Here is a 13,671-nt window from a genome sequence, read left to right as displayed (position 1 = left end):
AGCTATAAAACTTATTTTTTATCTTTCTATTGTGAAAGTTATCAATATTTTCCACCTTTGGGTTCGGATTTCCCCAATGTGCATTCTAATAGAAAGTGACAAAAGAGCAATAGGGTCCTAAAATTTTATATAAAATCTTGTTTTTATTAAATAATACGATAAAGTACGTTTATGCGACTACTTGGACAATTTTTTCTGCTCAACTAATGGCTATATCATATTTAAATTTTAATTTAAAATGGATTCAAATATGAACTTTGATACTTTTTATCATGTTTGACGTTCACTTTGTCAACAAAAACGCCACATGGGTTCACTGAGGTTGTTTCTATCTAAAACTTCGGAGAGAATACGGAAAACAAAATACACTCAAAATTTGGGTTTAGGGACGTGGAAAATTTTATAAACCGTAATACAAAATTTGGACTAATATCAACAAAAAATATTTCAGAATAAGGTAAACATGTATTTCTTGCTTTTTATACTATTAATACTGATAAATTGGGAAAGGTCTATTTAAAATCAGTTCCGGCCCAATTAAGTGTTTCAATTGGAAAGAGCCATCAGATAAACCTTTTGTCAATCATAAATCCGTCAACAGAATATCTTGAACCATAGCTGGATGGCTTTTGAAATACACCCAAAGCCTAACCTCCCACTCAGTGTTGTGAAAAACTCAATTTCTCACAACTCACGCTTGAGATTTTTCATGCGTGAGTTGTCAATCGCGCAACTCAGCAGTCAAAAAATCATGGATGAGTTGGCTCACCATTTTGACTCATTGTCTCGTATTTCCACAATCAACTCACACACGGCAATAATTTCTTGTTAGTCTGGTAAAATTATAGTAATCCTTTCTTACGTAAACAACAACATTCGGATTTCACGAGTTTTTGCCGGGTTTTGCGACTGAATCATTTTTTACGGTTTGAGTTGATTGAGTTGATTTTGCATCAAAATCTCAAGCGTGAGATTTGCGAAGCAGATCTCTAATGAGTTTGCTCTCACGGGAGAGCATATTGATTGAGATTTTGAGTGTGAGTCTATCAACACTGCTCCCACTAACGGTATGCTCTTTTCCATTCACAGGTTCCTCTTGGCGAAAGATTTAATGGAAATCGAGCAACTTTGTGCAATTTATTTCCGTGAATATGAAAAGCGATTCTTCCAACGAAACGAACCGAAACTGGTAAGTCATTCTAAGCTGCTAACCGAATCTGCTCAATTTCAGTTTTCCCCAGTTATCGGCAGGCTGCCCCAAACACCGACATGATGCTCCCCGATAGTTCTGCCTGATGGACGGGGAAAAGCGGCATCTCTTCAGGAAGTTTTCTTATCACACTGACTGGCATTGAAGTGCATCACGAAACTATGAGAAGCGAGAAAAAAAAAACGAGATCGTCAGTTAAATCAGAATGGTGACGGTTGGTGACGATGCGGCTCGTCTAGTCACTGAAAAATTTTGCTTTCCTAAAGTGAAAAACTTGTGCAATTTATGTCGCTGCTTTTGCGAGCAATTGTGGTGCAATGAGTATAGCATTTCATTCGTTTCATTGAACGAGATGAATTGGTACGGTGCATTGAATTGGTTTGACTGGATTATAAATAATGATTCTTGAAAAAATAAATCCTATCTGTCATGTATTACATGGTTCATGGTCATGTATATTGGGCTTCAACATACTCATATTTTCGAAGCACTGGAAAAATAAAACCAACGATTCGCATTAATGAGGGGCCAATACACTAGAAGAGGCCATTGAAAAAATAAGCCTGTGATGGATCTCTAGAGGTTTTGTTCAAGGTACTCCGAGATAAGATGAAATGCAATATGATTTGTTATCAATATTTTTAGCATGATGATAATAAATCTTCGAGATGTTTAGTGGAATACCTATAAGTACATGAAAAATCGAATTTAGTACTGTACCATTTAATTCAACTAGAGCTTGTATCCTTTGACAGATTTCGACCTCAACTGTAAGGCCGTCTAGTACACGACACTGAAGACGGCCTTACCGTAGAGATCGAACTACGCGTATCTGTCAAAGGATACAAACTCTAGTAGAATTAAATGGATGGTATAGCAGTAAATTCCGTTTTTCATTTACTTAATTTTTAGCAGTTTTTTTCTACCCTAAAATATTGAAGTTAACAAACTTACCGTAGTTAAGTTTCGCATAATAATCAGATTTCACTATGATACCTCCCATTTCATCTTTCCCCAGCCGTTTCAACATTTTCCGGAAAACCTTAAATTAGGGTGGACTTGTTTTTGTTGCTTGATAAATGCTCGTGTTTTAACTTTAAAGACTTCATTTTGAATGGATTATGTTGCTTTTACTCGAATACTTATTATTACTCGAAAGCCAGTTTCTCATATGATCCATTTACCCTAATTACCCGTTTTCCCAGAAATATATGCTATTATTACTGAGGCTGTGTCACAAAAAGTTTAAAGAGCATATCGCAGTTTTAGATGATTTTTATTTCACTCAACAGACGTCTGATTCATTCTGCATTCTAGTAACATGGACAAATTTCGTACCGAAGTGAAATATGAATGAATCCACCAGATAATCTAGCGAATGTTCATCGATTGCTTTTGTCAACTTTGTGATACCACTTTCCTCAGTTTACAGAGCATGGTTATTCTTGCAGTTTGTGTTATCTTCAGCTGCCGGTTTTCACTTGTCAATAAAACAGCAAACCAATTCAACGCGTTCATCTATTAAATATTTCATCTGTAAATGGATGGCAATCTCTGTGCTTTATCTATGAATTTCGCTGCATTGTACCGGCATCACTCTGATTTATCCGAACGAATATCCGCCCGTAATAGAAATCGTCAATGCTGGTCCGAACGCTGTCAATAGATGCCTCCGGCATGCTCACCAATGTCCATCAACGTAATGCACACTGGGCCAGGAACACAATTCAGTCAGGCGAAACCTCTAGCGCTTTAGGAGTGTATTTAACGGGTTGGTATCTTCATAGACTTGTATTTCTTGGTTTTTGATTTGTTAATGAACTATTTGTTAATGAAATATATATATATATATATATATATATATATATATATATATATATATATATATATATATATATATATATATATATATATATATATATATATATATATATAAATATATATATATATATATATATATATATATATATATATATATATATATATATATATATATATATATATATATATATATATATATATATATATATATATATATATATATATATATATATATATATATATATATATATATATATATATATATATATATATATATATATATATATATATATATATATATATATATATATATATATATATATATATATATATATATATATATATATACATATATATATATATATATATATATATATATACAGGTATGTTCCGTTTTTATCAACACGATCGGCGATTTTCAGTTGACAAAAACGGAACCGTGACAAAAACGGAATAATTTTCTTAGACAAAATATTTTACAAATTTGAAATGAAAATTGCAGTTTTGTCAGGATAATACACATTTTCATCATATTAATGCACAGTATTGACGTTTAAGAGCTGTGACGACCATTTAGATTGTTTATTATTATAGGCTCGTAATGAAAGTTGATTGCAGATCCCTATCAATCAATATGATTTTGATATAAATCATTAATAGTATCAGTTTTCTTAGTTAGAATTTCAATAAAAGTAATATAGAATATTGAAACGATAATCACACAAATGTCCTATGCATCACAAGGTACACCATATTTGTAAAAATAACTACAAAGAAGTGAAGCAAGCTGATAATTTTTTTAAAGAAAAAGATTAAACAAGAAACAACTTCTTTTTCTACTGTTCATCCTCATCCTTCTTCTTTACGGCATTACATCCCAACTGAGAAAGAGCCTTCTTCTCATCTTAGTGTTCTTATATACACTGCCGCAACTATCAACTGAGAGCTTTTTTTGCCAAGGTACCGTAATTCAGGGTGTAGTTGATCAGTGGGGACAAGTTGATCATTCCCGTACCCTCATGCATAAACTGTCAAGAGAGCTATGATCCGATTTCAAATATCACAATTTATGTGATGTCGCTCTACCTGATAGCTGCGCTTGATGTTCCTAAATTCGGTTTGACATCCAAGATAATTATACCATGGGAAACAGAATTTTTAGGAAATGTTTTATGAACTGTATAAAGACAGCATTTAAATAAACTGTTTCATACATTCCAGATATGTTCAGTGAATTCAGTTTTTAATTAGCATTGAGGATTAAAATCAATTTTTAGAGAAAAAATCATGTTCTTTTAGTGAGCGAGTTACTAATTTCGAAGAAAATTGCATATCTTTAGGCGTTTAATGTGATGTACTCTGCAATTAATAACATTTAATTCTAAATTTGATCGATTTATTAAAAAAATTGATTTTTCGAGTTTTGATTCGGATTTTGTGAACTCTAATTTAGAGAATAACATATCTCTTTAATTTATGAAACCTATCGCAGTAACTGATCAACATCACCCCGGAATCAAGAACTCCAATTCTGAAAAATGTTTCTGTTTTTACGATAAGATTTTGTCAAAATGTGTATAATTCGATACACATCCATTCAGTACAGGTTTAAAACATATTTGGATGATAATACATGCATCCTACTTGGAATTATAGAACAGAATCTCTCAAAAGTGATCAACTTCACCCCATTTTACGGTACATTTTTTTGCATTTTTGGTCACAACCGATTGATGATTAAATGTGGAGTTATGTTGCGAAAGTTTTGCAATTGAAATGAATACTTACGCAAAAAGAAAAATCCATTTAAATTTCAGCTTAAAATCATGCACATGAAGGGAATGCCCGAAATGTCGCAAATTTACACGTCACATCGTGTAAAATTACAATAACATCATGTAAGTTTCCGCTGTAAGTTTTGCTCTCAATCACACACTCTCCTGGTGTCAAAAAGAGAAACTAGGAATAAACCCTTCAAAAACAACAATTGTACCGTTCACAAAAAGACGAAAGGTACAACTCCACCCTCTTTTCTTGAACCAAATACAATTAGTTTACTCAAATGAGGTCAAGTATCTTGGCATCACACTTGACGCAAAACTAAATTGGAACACCCATCTTCAAACAATCATAAATAAAGGTCTCAATTCACTCTGGGTTTGCTCAAAGACCTGTGGTAAAACATGGGGTTTAAAACCCAGTATGATCATGTGGATCTATAAAACAATCGTTCGGCCTAGAATAACCTATGCGTCCCTTGTTTGGTGGCCTAAGACAAAGGAAGCTACGGCTAGAGCTAAGCTGAACAAAATTCAACGTACTGCCTGTATTGCCATAACCGGTGCAGTTCGTAGTACCCCCTCGTTTGCCCTAGATGCTATACTCAATCTGCCCCGGCTGGATCAATTCATAAAGCTGGATGCTGAGAAAAGTGCTCTTCGGCTAAAACGATCAACAGTCCTACTGTCAGGGGACTTAACAGATCACCTCAGTATATTAAACGAATTTTCGATAAATCCTATTGTTGAAAAATGTAGTGACTGGATGGAAAAAATGGTAAACTATGACTCGCCATTCACGGTGGTCTTTCCTTCTCGTGAGGAATGGGAAGGAGGTGGACCCACCATTTCACCGGGATCTATTAAATTCTACTCAGATGGTTCAAAAATGAATAATTTGACAGGGTCTGGAGTATACGGACCGAAAACCAAAATCTCTGTCTCTCTTGGACAGTGGCCTACAGTATTTCAAGCAGAAGTCTATGCAATCAAGGAATGTGCGCAGCTGTGTCTGAAAAGAAATTACAGACATGCCACCATCTGTATTTTCTCTGATAGTCAAGCAGCGCTTCAATCTTTGAAGGCTTTCACTTGCAACTCAAAACTTGTGTGGGAATGCATTCTTGCACTGAAATCCCTAGCTGAACGCAATCGAGTTAAACTATATTGGATCCCAGGACATACGGGTCTAGAGGGTAACGAAATTTCCGATCGGCTAGCAAGGAATGGATCAACCAATATGTTCATTGGTCCAGAGCCATTCATTGGCATTTCAAACTCTGCACTAAACACGGAATTGAACAACTGATTGTTCGGTCAAATTCAATCAAATTGGAATACAGTTTCCAATGCGAATCAGTCCAAAAGGTTCGTAACAATAAACACGACACAAACACAAAAACTTATAGGTCTCAACAAAAGGGATCTCAGAACATACATCGGTCTAATAACTGGTCACTGCCCAAGCAGATACCACTTATACAAGATCGGTGTCGTCCAAAACACAAATTGCCGTTTCTGTGACGAGACGGACGAAACCTCACAACACCTTCTCTGCTCTTGCAGTGCACACATCCATCGTAGGTTCAAAATATTTGGCAAGCACTACTTACAGCCAGCTGATATTTGGAACGCATCCCCCAGGGAGGTGGTTAGCTTTATTAGGCTGATCACGCCAGATTGGGGAACCTACAACACTGCAACCTAGGACTTCTGCCCATCAATGGCAGATGGTTCAAAGTTCAGTCAAATGCGCAAAGTATTCCGGAGGCACATTTGCTACTGGAAAACATTGTGTACATAGAGTAATAGGGTATATCACAATAGTCCTAAAAAATGGACGCAGTGATCCCACACCCGACAGAAGAAGATGAAAGTTTCCGCTAGACATCGTGTAATTTAGCATGGACACTAACCGATTTCGCGACAATTGGCATAAATTTACATTGTAAATTTGCGACAAATCTGGCATCCCCTTTATATGCATTATTTTACGCTGAAATTTACATTGATTTTTCTTTCTGTGTACGGTTTCCTGAGCTTTTCATTGCCAAATTTAACATTAAAATGATTGTGGTGATCTTTCTTTTAAAGTTACAGTTAACTCTCCCTTACTCGATATTCCGTATCTCGATATATATTTCATGGCTAACTCGATGGTCCCTTAGATCGCAGTTGCACTGGTTTTGTGTTCTGTTACTCGATACCTCCCTAACTAGATGGTCCCTTCAATATCGAGTAAGGGAGAGTTAACTGTATTACTACCAACTTCGACAAGGATGCACTAATCGCCAATCTAGAACAGCACCACCATCGCCTTTTAGCTTTAAGGCCCAAACGCAATGATAGCGGAACGGCAACGGAAAGTGGAACCAGTTCGCCAGCATTAACTGTAGTATGCTTGTCGACCCAGACTTGGTTCACTTTCGTTCGTTGACAGCTCAGTTGAGATGGTGTGATTCATGGTGGTGAACCGGTTCCGCTTTCCGTTGCCGTACCGCTATCATTGCGTTTAGAACTGTACGTAAGATCACAAATAGACTGGCAATAAGGCAATCCATGAGCCAGCTGCGATCAGCTGTTTTTTTTTTTTTTTGTTTACCGTGAGCTTTTGACATTTTGTGATTGGAGTGACCGTTCGCTCACAAAGGAAAATGTAAAGCTCTGATAACACTTGCATGTTTTGATTACCTTTCCGTTACGGTTGCATCCACACTTTCAGCTGTCAGTCCTATCGAGAAAAGTCCTCATAGCCTTATAAACTAACTTAAGTTGTAGTTTTTTGTTGAGTACAAATAATATTAAATAACTGAGAGAGAGGAGACAGCTGGCTTAGAATGCGAGCTCCCAAAAGTTAAGGGAACCTGTCACCAACTGTCACTGGAAAACCAACACAGTTATTACAGATAATTTTCCAAATCGTTTCCTTCACTCAAACACGTCAGAACATTTGACCAATGCAAGAGTGAAATGATCATGTAAGTCTATCAGCCCGTTCTGGCAACAAAATCTTCTACAGATTGACAACTACTGAAAAACTAAACATTTCATATACTTTGCAATTGGATTAAATGGAGAAATGCAAAACATATGTAATGTTTAGTTTTTCGGTAGTTGTCAAACTTCCCCTCGGCTCATTAGCCATAAACCATGAATCATAATTAATCAAAAACAAGTATTCTACAAATTGCTTAGTTTTGCTGGACCTCTTCCCCTACCCCTTGGAACAGGATCTAATCAATTGCTGTTTGCTATAATTTGTGCAATGCTATCGAGTTTGAGAGATAGAAGTTAATGTCATAACAATGACAAGGTCGACAGTCTTATTAAGAATAAAATAAACTTGATCATACCTCTTGCCGTTGTACACAACATTGAGTTCATTCACAAGTGCATCCCTTATCAAAAAGAGCTGAACATGTATGGGATCGTCCATTAATCATGTAAGCGGTAATGGGGGGAGGCGGGGGATTTGAGGTATCTTAAGTGCCATACAAATTATTTTTTATTTTCATACAAAAATTCATACCATAGGGGGAGTATATTGTCTATCAAATTTACATAGAAAATTCTTTTAAGTCATATTATATAAGAAAAAGGAGAGGTCTATGCAACTCTTTTAAGTACGTTGTTGCTAGGACGTGGCCAGAGGAACTCTCGATTGTTGAAAGATGGGCTTATCCAACAGAACATGCTACGTTTGAAACCCCAAATTGAATAATTGCATAAGAAGAAGTCAAACCTTATTAAATCGTATATGACTTGGCATCTACCATGTATCGTAGATGCTCAATATTAACAAAATGACGAAAATTCAACTCTGTGGCTATTAAAAAGCATTTCAATTGCTTCAAAATAAGTATTTAGTTTATATTCGAAACATTTTGAGAATTAAAAAAAAACAAAAAAAAACAATTTTTTTGTGTTGATAAAAACGGAATAATTTGTTGACAAAATCGGAGCGTGACAAAATCGGAACGTGATAAAAACGGAACATACCTGTATATATATATATATATATATATATATATATATATATATATACATATTTATATATATATATATCATATATATCATGGATACTTGACATATTATGTAAATTTCAATGATATGTCATGTAATCCCGCAGGTATCTGTGAGTATGACATATACTAATTTGTATGTTTAGAGTTTGGAATAAAACGTATATTTTTTATGAAATGACTTGTGCTATATTTTTTTGCTGGATAAATAGCCCACAGTTAAGTAGAATTTGTCAAAAATCATCTTCTTATTTTCGCACCACCACCAAACCGGACAGCGCACAACTCACTCGCGACGTGCTTCAATTCGCCGCTATTTGAAACCAGATTGGTAGCGTGGCGCTGCACTGCCTTCTTACGATTTTTATGAATACAGTGCATTAGAGATAGCCGAACCGTTCGCGAACGGTTCAAAGGAACTAGTTCTTTGTGGTTAACGAATGAGTCATAGTTCTTTTTTTTTAGAACTGTAGTTCAGCAAGAACTGAACGCAAACAGCGAATGAACGAACGAACGTGGAGAAAAGAACCGTTCGGTATGCATCGTTATCGCCGAACGAACGGCATAGAAAAACGGAGCGAATGAAGAACGCTACACTCCGCTGTTGGCATGCCCTGCCCTACCTACGTCCAAAAGACGTTGGTTATGATTCGGTGTGACGAATGAACAACGAATGAAATGTGTTTGTGTGAATGATGATTCCTCGCCGCTTCGCTTTAATCATTTAATACATTCAACATTTGTTTGGATTAGCTGGATAAGGCTAAATACGGATGAACAAGGCTTATACTAGTTTAAATAAATGCATTCTGTTCAATATTATTCAGTCAAAATTTTCTAATTGAAAATAGAATCATAATTTAGCAGAAAATCCAGCATTGACTAAAAAAATCTTTCATGAGTCGTAATAAATAAATTATTTTTAAGGCAAAAGTAATAAGATTTTTTTTAAGAACGAAAGAACGGTTCAAAAGAACTAGTTCACTATCAAGAACGGAACGAACGGGAACTGTTCATTGAAAATAACTGTTTTGTCCATCTCTACAGTGCACTATTCAGAAGTTGCGACGCTCGAAGACCGAAAAATATGTTTGTGATTTCGAATTTAAAATTAAAACACAAAAAAATCGGATCCATTATATAACACTGGGTAATTATAGAAATTATTCACCAAAACTTAACTACCGTGTACCAGTAGTCGCCGTCGTGTTACATTAATGGATCAACTAATTGAAGAAATATTTCATCCCCTTGATGCTACAACTAGATAACTCTGAAGAAAAATTCTAGAGATGAGCTTGATGCATCGCCTTCCAATAATAAATTTATGATAGAATGTGATATTTGTACTATATATCTCTGAATCGTAATATATTGAATTTTAAACACCACGCGTCAATCAAATTCAATAACTTGTGTGTACATTATAAAGACATTCTTATTTTTAAGTGAATAAAATATTTTTTGGTGGATGTTAGCCGAGTGGTTGGAGTCCACGGCTACAAATCAAAGCCATACTGAAGGTGTCTTGGTTCGTTTCCCGGTCGGTCCAAAAATCTTTTAGTAACAGAAATTTCCTTGACTTCCCTGAGCATAGAGTATCATCGTACCGTAATCCGGGGTAACATTGATCATTTTTTTGAATATTTCTTAAGTTTTCCGTTTCCAAATGCAAATGTTGCAAATTTTATATTTTTGAAACAAGTACTACCACCCATAGCTTGTGACTACATATTGTATTTTGCTTTTTGAAAGAATTAAGGATGTTTAAAAAATTGTTTTAGGCGATTTTTTGATTTAGCTGATATGGGGTAACATTGATCACCTATGTAAACAACGTTCGGTAATATTGAAAATGACGTTACTTACTTAAACCATGGCCCCCGAAGCCGAATATGAAGGCCAAACGCTTACAAATCATTTACTTTCTGAATTATTTTAAAATTAAAAACACCTCGAACCACGGAATACGCCTAAAGTTAGGCAATTTCCTAAGGGATTTCTTTGTTCTTAACAGTAATTCGTTAATGCTGCCTAATTGAGCATACTTATGAAAGTTTTGACAACGGATTCGTTTTCAGCGATGCCATTTTTAGTAAGAACCGCCTTTTCCTTGCTCATATCGTTTGCGGAACGAATGTAAGACATGAATCTTCGGTAGTGTCATCCTTACCCATTGAAATCATTGATTCGAAAAGTTGACAAATTTACGCGTAAGGTAAACGCAATTTTCGCAAAAATGTTCACTTTCAATAGCCCATGAATATAAGTAAAAGAAGCACCATTCATGATTTGGAAATATTTCATCAATAAACGATGATACGAACATTTTACATGATGAGTCATTCCGATCAATGTTACCCCGCTGATCAATGATACCCCGGATTACGGTACCTGCCATACGATATACGAATGTGAAAGTGGCAACTTTGGCAAAGAAAGCTCTCAATGGAAGTGCTCATAAGAACACTAAGCTGAAAAGCAGGCTCTGTCCCAGTGACGACGTAATGCCAAGAAGATTTTTTTTGATATATTACACGGTGGAACAAGGTTTTGTGTCAAGCATAGCAGTAACATTTCAAAACCACTCGGTAACGGTGAATATTTATTTATTTATGTTTTCATTTTCTGCATCTTCTCTGATTGTGTCGTGTGCCTTTAATTCGCAGGAGCAGGAAAGCGGTAGACAAGAGCACTCACTCACTTGCGGTGGGCTAATATTTGAAAGTTCTAAATTTTCTTCTCAGTTTTCTGTAAATGAGATAAAACACCCAGGTTTTAGACGGGGTTGGTGGTCTGATGGCTACCGCTTCTGCTTCATATGCAGAAGGTCATGGGTTCAATCCCAGGCCCGTCCCTTTCCTCGTACTTTGTAGTTGTATATCTCTCACTTGCTTCTATCTTCCATTCTAAATATACCACACTCAAACTATTCGTTCATAGCAAACGCTAGAACCAGAGACGGACAAGAAACCGTTTCCCTAACGCTTCCTACTTCCACGCGCACGCCTTTCTTACGCCTGATACATAGGCAGTCTGCTACCCACAAAAGCAAACCTATCTGCCATGCTTTTCCCCAAATCCATACACTCCCGCATGAACTGACGTGGATGCAGTGGAATATACGGTCTACGTGGGAGTCAGTTCAATGCATCATCAATTCCTTCCCCTTCCCCTCATTGGTCTGCATTCTGACGTGGCAGGTGCCATTGTTGCCTAAAAATAGAAGATCACCAGCACTTATACACTGAGGATGCCTGTTAGTCCCAAGCAGTCATTCGGTTGGTTCCTTGTGTAAGTGCAGCTGATCTGGCGATACTGGAGTGCATCCACGGGCGGCCAATCAAGCTCAAGCTCAAGCTCAAGCTCAATGAGATAAAACACCCAGGTTTGATGTAGGAGGCTCACTTTTAGAAGCCAACGCTTGACCCAAGTGGCTTGTCAACGCGGCAAGTGTGTTATTTTTATATACCGTAATCCGGGGTATCATTGATCAGCGGGGTAACATTGATCGGAATGACTCACCTCATCAAAAGTTTGTATTATCATTTATTGATGAAACATTTTCAAATCATGAACGGTGCTTCTGTTTCTTATATTCATAAGCTAATAAAAGTTAAAATTTTTGTGAAAATTGCGTTTACCTTATGCGTAAATTTGTCAACTTTTCGAAATAATTATTTTAATTGTTAAGGATGACACTACCGAAGATTCATGTCTCACATGAGTTCTGCAAACGATATAAGCAAGCAAAATGTGATTCTTACTAAAAATGACATCGCCGAAAACGATTCCGTTGTCAAAACTTATATGCTCAATTAGGCAACATTACTGAATTACTATTACTACTAATGTTAAATTCCCATAGGAAATTGCCTACCTTTAGGCGTATTCCGCGGTTCGAGGTGTTCTTAATTTTAAAATAATTCAAAAAGTAAATGACTTGTAAGCGTTTGGTCTTCATATTCGGCTTCAGGGGCCATGATTTAAGTAAGTAACGATATTTTCAGTATTACCGAACGTTGTTTATATAGGTGATCAATGTTACCCCATATCAACTAAATCAAAAAAATCGCCTAAAACATTTTTTTTAACATGCTTAAATCTTTCAATAAACAAAATACAGTATATAGTCTCGAGCTATGGGTGGTAATACTTGTTTTAAAAATATAAAACCTGCAACATTTGCATTTTCAAACGAAATATTGAAGAAACATTCAGAAAAATGATCAATGTTACTCCGGATTACGGTAAATAGAATGTTCGCACTTTTAGCAAAACTAGAAACTTTCACCTAACCCGGCTATCTGGGGAGCACATGGGGTTTAGGCTCTGCGGTTCTCACTTAACGGTCTTTTAGGGTCTATTACTCACAGGTCTACTGCGGAAGCACGTCCCGAGTGCGGTAACAGAGAAAAAAAGGAGAAAACAACTCTGTACCACGCCACTTTTCTATGGCTTGGGGTACAAGTCCGATGTCTTCCTGGAACTACCTCATTATATTACTTCAGGAGGCAGAGGGCTTGTTGATGCCTCTGTACCTTTTCGTCACCTCTTGCTCTATGCAATCTGGCTGCAATTTGTCTCTTCAACGTCACTCACATTTTTGGGTCGACCACATGCCTGGGCCATGTGAGAATTTTTCGATGGATGCTGCTGTGTTTTCTTGGTGCGCTTGACTCCATTTTTCTGCTCATCATGCTCTACGGGCGGACCGGTTGGATGCCGAGGTCGGTCTTCCGATTCTGGTTGAGAGGGTAACTTCCGGTTCACAAGCGTCCCGACGACCCAAAGCCGGCGGTTCGTCATGATCGACACTACCCGGCTTAGTTCTCTACGG

The 13,671-nt window shown here is 36.5% G+C and overlaps 1 protein-coding gene across 6 annotated transcripts in view; it reads left to right on the top strand.

Annotated features, from left to right (window-relative positions):
* Window positions 1-13,671, top strand: part of LOC5575608 — a 362,169-nt gene that overhangs the window by 254,912 nt on the left and 93,586 nt on the right. For all 6 annotated transcript variants that reach the window (XM_021843590.1, XM_021843587.1, XM_021843586.1 and 3 more), the window contains one exon: window positions 1,090-1,189. In XM_021843590.1, the coding sequence (XP_021699282.1) occupies window positions 1,090-1,189 (100 nt within the window). The remainder of the gene's footprint in view (window positions 1-1,089; window positions 1,190-13,671) is intronic.

This window comes from Aedes aegypti, chromosome 2 (genome assembly GCF_002204515.2).
Source record: "Aedes aegypti strain LVP_AGWG chromosome 2, AaegL5.0 Primary Assembly, whole genome shotgun sequence".
Classification (NCBI taxonomy): domain Eukaryota; kingdom Metazoa; phylum Arthropoda; class Insecta; order Diptera; family Culicidae; genus Aedes; species Aedes aegypti.
The sequence above is the reverse complement of the archived record's forward strand: the minus strand, read 5'-3'. Positions and strand labels throughout refer to the sequence as shown.